This window comes from Phytophthora parasitica, assembly GCF_000247585.1.
Source record: "Phytophthora parasitica INRA-310 unplaced genomic scaffold supercont2.41, whole genome shotgun sequence".
Lineage (NCBI taxonomy): Eukaryota > Oomycota > Peronosporomycetes > Peronosporales > Peronosporaceae > Phytophthora > Phytophthora nicotianae.
In genome coordinates, this window is record NW_008649027.1 from 340,544 (window position 1) to 347,007 (window position 6,464).

Here is a 6,464-nt window from a genome sequence, read left to right on the forward strand (position 1 = left end):
TGTCCTAGAAGAAAAGCAGGGAGGACTGTGCGTTGTAATTCGCGTCTGTCACGAGAACTGCAAATGCTCAACAGCATCAAAACCAGCGCTCAGATCCTGTCGCCACAGCCGTACTTAACGACGCTGACGGATCAAGTGGGACCGAGTATCTCTGCAGCATCCAGGAGAACAATTTTACCTTAAGTTGGCTTGCATTGCGTGAGAGCCGTCAACCAGCGCGTCAACCAGCGAATAGACAAGAAGGGACTTATGCTTTCTCGAAAAGCTATGATAAAGTGTGGAATGTCCAAGGGATTGAATGGTCGATGGGAAGTAGCTAAATTTTCAGCCCCTCTTAGAGATATTGTTGACCGATACAACGAGAACCTCGAGAGCGGTAAGGATGATGACAGTGAATATACCCATTTTTTGAATAGGTACAATAAATTGGTCCAGATTTTGACCCATATAAGCTATTTTTGTATCTCTTCGCAAATAGTCTGGGTGCGCAATTACTGGATGCTTCGAGTCCAAACTAAATGTGTCCGCGCGTTTTAAAAATCCGAGACAAATTGACAAAATCGACAACTTTTGGTTGGTACCCTTGGTGTTGTCTTAGAACAAAATATACAAGTAAAACTAAAAAAGACAGTTGGCCCCGAATTGGCATTTTCCATTACACTATACGGAGTCCGTATTACGGACCGAAGAGGTCGGATGAGAAACGCTAAGCTTACCGATCATTTTAACCGAACGATTTTTGCGTGAATTATTCTCCTTGTTGCCTCTTGGTACTGAGAGGAGTGCCCATGCGTCGATGTCAAGTTGGTAGCGGCCACCTTACAGTTCTTCAGCCTTCGACAAGCGTCCGACTTCGGGAGTCGTATTCAGCACAAATTGAAGTTATCCTCCAATCAAATTTTGGCTTGGTACCGAGACGGAAAAAATCTGACCCCTTCATCCTTAAGTTCAGGCGCCTTCCTCACTGCCGCTGCGTGCTCGGTCCAATGCGATACTGCACACAGTCTGCCGTCTGGGATCGGTTTCTTGTGGGTTGCCTGGCAGCGAGCGCCTTATGACCGCTCTCTGGGAATCGGAGACATTGTGTTTCTTCCCAGCTGGCGGCTGGGTTGAGACTTTGCACTGTGTGAAATATGTCAAACCCCAAGTCGCGGTTGTCTCTCTGCCGCATTCTTCATTCTTCAATCAAGGACAAAACCGGCAGTAACGACTGTGGCTGCGCTTGTCGAGACACTTTGGTGGCTGCACCTGTTTCTCTTGCTGACAAGCGTTGCCGTACTCACAAGCCGCGACTAACGCGCTGTCCTCACTGTGATACGCTCTGCTTCTCTCTTCAGCTCGCCCGCCTCCATCTGTCTACCTCGACTTAGGAGGATCTCGCCATTCGAGCAGAAGCATCGAGAGCATTGCCAGCAAATTAAAAAAAAAAAGCGTAGCGGCATCTGGTGGATTGTTTTGCCCCCAGTTGAGTGAAGGGAGAGAGAAGCGGGTGTATAAGAAGAAAAAAGGGAGGAGACGACCATGCCAGTTCAAGTGCAAAGCGACATACCTGGCAGAGAGTTCTTACCTCTCAAGCGCGTACACCGAGAGGATCCTGTGCTGCTTCGCAGCCGGGCTATGAAGCCCGTAGCCCACCCCAAACGCAAACCGCTCGTGAAAAGCCGACTGGCAATGGTGTCCAAGAGCGAACGCGCCAAGAAACCGCGCCGCCTTCCGAGTGACGAGACCGTCTTCTATTCGAATATCTGGTCTCCGCCGGATGTGCCCCCTACCAAGATGTCTTCGCAACTCGTAGACATTAGTCAAGTAGCTCATGTGTTGACGACGATCGACTACAAGAGCGGCTATGAAGGTCCAACCGACACAGAGTTCTTCAATATCTGGGCATCGCTGGAATCGCAACAGAATGCCCGAGCCGCTAAGACTGCTATGCTAAGCAAGACGCAGCAGAGCACCAGCAACTTATCAACGCCCATTTCCGAGCACAGCAGCGAGGAAAGCTCGTCAGGCGTCACTCCCTCGACCATCCTAAGCCTTGGTCCGTTGAGAATGGATGCCGATACACTCCGACGAGAGCTATCGTCGGATGATTTTGCCAATGTAATGAATACGCCAGTCTCGGGGCCAGTGCGGAAAGGTGAAAATGTCGTGTTCTCAAACGTATTGACGCGCAACGACGAAGTAGACATGAGCTGGAACTCGCAGTTTCTGCTCGGACTACACGAACCGATCCGACATGCTCTGTACGTAATCGATCGCTTCCTGGAGCGCAGCCGCGACCTGAAATCGCCCATGAATTGGAATGTGCGTGAGTTTTTCAGTTGGTTCAAGCTGCACTTCGTCGAGTTCGTACGAAATCAGCATCATGTCAAGTCGACGGTACTGCTCCCCCTTGTCGTCATCAAGTTCGTGGAAAAACGCGATATTGTTACTCTGTATCAGGCCATTTACGCGCTGGTTAATGTTATCGTTGCTCAGGAAGATGACTTGGTCTTCTCCGCCGCGTCATCTGCTGATTCGTGGCAAACGCGTCTTGGTATGCTGCAGGACGATATTCGCCGACTCAATCATCTACTCTTCAACGTGCTAGCGCTAGAAGAAGAGGCCTTCAAGCCTGCTATCGAGTTGGCATTTTCAGAGAAAGCCTTTCAGCGATATGTCATGCCACGGATCTTTCGCGCAACAAAGCCAAAGCGTGTGATGGTTCCGTGGATTGTGGAGCGCAGTCGCGTCTGGGGGGGTGTCAAGGTCGCTAAAGCGTACAAAGGAGACCTATCATTCACAGCTCGATTCCTGTACGACCATGTGTGGCACCCTTATTTCGAAACTAATATCGCAGCAGCAATGAAGCACTTGGACAACGATATGAAAGGCGTGGCTGCGAAAGACTCCGATGAGTCGTGGTTTGGCTGCTCAGTCATGTAAAACCATTAAGTATTTGCAGTTCTAGCGTCCGAGAGAAGCACTTCCTTTGAGCGTCACGATTGTATACAATCGTGAAGTACCGGACGGCGACACTTTCGACACCGACAGTAGGACGGAATGTTCTCGTTGAGTATTTAAAGGAATGTACAGTCGTTCCCTCTTCTTGGTCTTCTTTTCGTTTATTGCGACGATGACCATCCGCAGAATGGACAAAACACAGGGATTAGAAACTCTAACTCGCGCTTGGCGGCTTGGAGCTGAGTTGTCTTCAACTTGACCTCTTCCGTACAATCTAAAGTCCTATTATACGCTTTTTCCTTGGCAAACCGCTGTTTCTGCTCCCCGAGCTGTTGCAACTCGTTTTGAAGCTCGTTGATTCTGTCCTGGTGTGCATATTGGGACTGAGGGTCTCTCTGAGCAATATGAAAAACGCCACGACATTCACCACATATACCGTAATTATCAAGCACGCAGTCGTCCTCGTACTCGTCATTTAAAGGCTCAAGCTGCTGCTGCATCTGCGGCGCGCTGAGAACAATTTCATGGAAGCTGACGTCACGTTGCTGCGTTCCCACATTACGGTTAGTCTTCACCCGCAGGAGCGTGAGAACTTTTTGCGCGTAGTTGATGGCGACAACAATCGACACAGATTTGGATCCACCAACGCTGGTATGAAACACGCGAGATCCTAACGTGATCTAGAGTGGCAGTGCATTAGCATTTGAATTATTGAAAGTTGCAAGACGAACTTATCGCCAAATGCACCTGAAGTCCCGAGTCTTCTAACTGCAGCCAATCCGGACTGCGGGCACGGTGACATGTTGTGCACCTCGGGGACGGGTCATCGTCGGCGATTTCATTCGATGTCGAGCATAGTGGGCATTGCCAAGCTTTGTCACTGTCTACCTCGGCCCCACAAAGGAAGGTACTCGCAAGCGTTAAATGAGGCTGCATTGTCCTAGAGCTTGTAGCTAAATCCTACCTCAAGTAGTTACAAGTAGTATTAATATGCAAGCGACTATTAATCGCACTAATACTCTGGCAGAAAAAGAGAAGAGTTGGTCGCCGCGCATACTGCTTAATTTGTGAGTGCTATCTTTCCCTTTTTTTCAACCGAGACAGTTTGGTCCAAACTGGTCAGCCCAAAACCGAGTAGAAAAAAAGTTGACATTCACAAATGATTTAGTGCTTGAGGTTTTGTAAGACCTATTTAAAATATGATTGATATCAAAAGAACAATAATTGAATAGCGTTAGTAAGCGTTAGTCGCAGACGATCTCGTTATTGAATTTACAATTATTGTTCTTTTGATATCAATCATATTTTAAATAGGTCTTACAAAACCTCAAGCACTAAATCATTTGTGAATGTCAACTTTTTTTCTACTCGGTTTTGGGCTGACCAGTTTGGACCAAACTGTCTCGGTTGAAAAAAAGGGAAAGATAGCACTCACAAATTAAGCAGTATGCGCGGCGACCAACTCTTCTCTTTTTCTGCCAGAGTATTAGTGCGATTAATAGTCGCTTGCATATTAATACTACTTGTAACTACTTGAGGTAGGATTTAGCTACAAGCTCCAGGACAATGCAGCCTCATTTAACGCTTGCGAGTACCTTCCTTTGTGGGGCCGAGGTAGACAGTTTCACTCGAACAATGCTGGCACAGCCTTTACTCTGACAAAGGGACCACCATTGTGTTAGGTATTCTGTTTACTGCACAGCCTTCTCGCTCGGGTGCCATTTAAACAGCCTTCGGGTTGGCATGGGTATCCACCACCATGGTCTTGAATCAGGATATTGTCAACGGTTTCCTTTGAACACCCGACATGCATTCCGCCCTTTTCCGAGATGTTGTGACATCTCACCAGTCTGTTGAGGTTGTTTGCACGCGGTGACTGTGTCAGTTCTTACAGTTGATGTAGCTGTAGCTCGCCAAACCCGAATTCGACCGCAAGAAGTTCAACGAATACAACATCACCATCAAAACCACTTCCAGCAGCGAAAATCTCTTTATCACTAAAATCAATTCTAGCAGCAGAAAGCCGTCCAATACCACTGGCAAGACCAGTTCAAACCGCGAGGAACTACCACCACCTAAATCACTCGTAGAAACAAAAATATTTAGCATTACAATTAATATGATTCTCGATCAGGATAAACTCTCCAACCGTACTATCAAAATCACCATCAGAGAGAGCCAAACCATATACAGTGAAAGCCTCGAAAAATCTTCCAGCACGCAAACCAAGCCATCGAAAAACCCCATCAACAGCTGGAAATGGGCCACTTTCTTGCGTAGCGATATAACTTGGTACAGGTTTCTATCTTTTGATTCTTCAACCCGTTAAGCCTGCTCTGGTATCACCGGGCTTCAACTTCTCTATCCATGATGTAGAAACGAAGCTGCTCACACTGTAGTCGCTGTGAATTGCTGTGAGTTGGGGGATACCAATCTTCAGTTGAGGTTCCCGCAAAGACAACATCTGTGTTATGGAGCTTCGCTGTCGTTCTACTGATGGCTTCTTGGACAGAGATTGGAGGATGCCCGAAGGTTCAGACTTGAAATCATATATCCACTGTTGCCTTGACCTTGTCCGTAAGTGAGATGAAAGAGTCCAGATCGCCCCCCCCCCCCCCTCGTTCACATCATACACTTTCCCATATTGGCTTGAGAGCTTCCTCATCTCAATAAGCAAATTTCAAATTACCAGTACCGATAACGAATAACGAACATGTTTAGCAACATCCACACAAATAATTTACTGAGCTCAGGTGAACAACAGTAGAGAGTATCCTCCTGGTTATCTGCCCTTTTCAACGCCGCGCTCGAAAAAAAAGCTACAAATTATTAGTTAAATCACCAAGCAATGTTGGAGCTACATACAATGCTCATCTCAAAATTGCCAGCTTGCAATGCATCCTCTTCGTGTCGATGCTGTGGCGCGCTTCGACACCAGCATCGACGAGCTTCTTGATAATCTTCTGTCTGGTTCCGTGTTTACGTATATAACCACGACGACCACGTTGGTATGCGCAAAGACAAAAGCCTTTGCGGTCTCATTCAAGATGATAACGAGCTAAGCGACGAGTCAGAAAACTTAGTCTCTTTAATACAGCGCACCAAATAATCGAGTGCTGCCGACTTCTTCCGCGCTGTATGGAGCTTGAACCATCTTACCACTTGTATATTTGTGTTGAAGTCGATGACATCGTTGCGCTGCATTTCGCTTGGCCACTGCGCAAAGTGGGTATAGTCGTCGCAAACCTGCTCTATGACATTGTGCTCAAGTTGGAAATTGAGAGCTTGCCCTCCGTGTCGTAACGGAGCTTATCGACAGTGTGGTGAAGTGACAGTTGGCTTCTGCGAACAAGGGGTTGATTGATGGGAAGTGACCCGATCCAGCTCTGAGACTCGTGGTCGACGACGATGCGTCAGTGATTACGCCATCATCTGTGAATATTACGTAATCGTCGGAGTGGATCGACATGGTGCAATCATTTCGACACGCAATCTACCCTCAAGGATTCGATCTACTGTGG

General features: G+C 47.4%; 2 protein-coding genes across 2 annotated transcripts; both read left to right on the top strand.

Annotated features, from left to right (window-relative positions):
- Positions 1-832: 832 nt before the first annotated feature.
- PPTG_14783 (hypothetical protein) lies at positions 833-3,087 on the top strand. The gene has a single exon (XM_008911329.1). It carries the CDS (start codon positions 1,522-1,524, stop codon positions 2,923-2,925), a length of 1,404 nt encoding a protein of 467 aa, XP_008909577.1. The 5' UTR covers positions 833-1,521; the 3' UTR covers positions 2,926-3,087.
- Positions 3,088-3,467: 380 nt separating this feature from the next.
- On the top strand, positions 3,468-3,617 carry PPTG_23539 (hypothetical protein; the record flags this gene model as incomplete). Its single annotated transcript, XM_008911330.1, has 1 exon — positions 3,468-3,617. One exon carries the CDS (start codon positions 3,468-3,470, stop codon positions 3,615-3,617), a length of 150 nt encoding a protein of 49 aa, XP_008909578.1.
- Between the last annotated feature and the right edge of the window lie 2,847 nt (positions 3,618-6,464).

Bases quoted from the DNA above. Each gene is read 5' to 3' on its own strand.
- PPTG_14783 (XM_008911329.1), top strand. From the start codon at position 1,522: ATGCCAGTTCAAGTGCAAAGCGACATACCTGGCAGAGAGTTCTTACCT.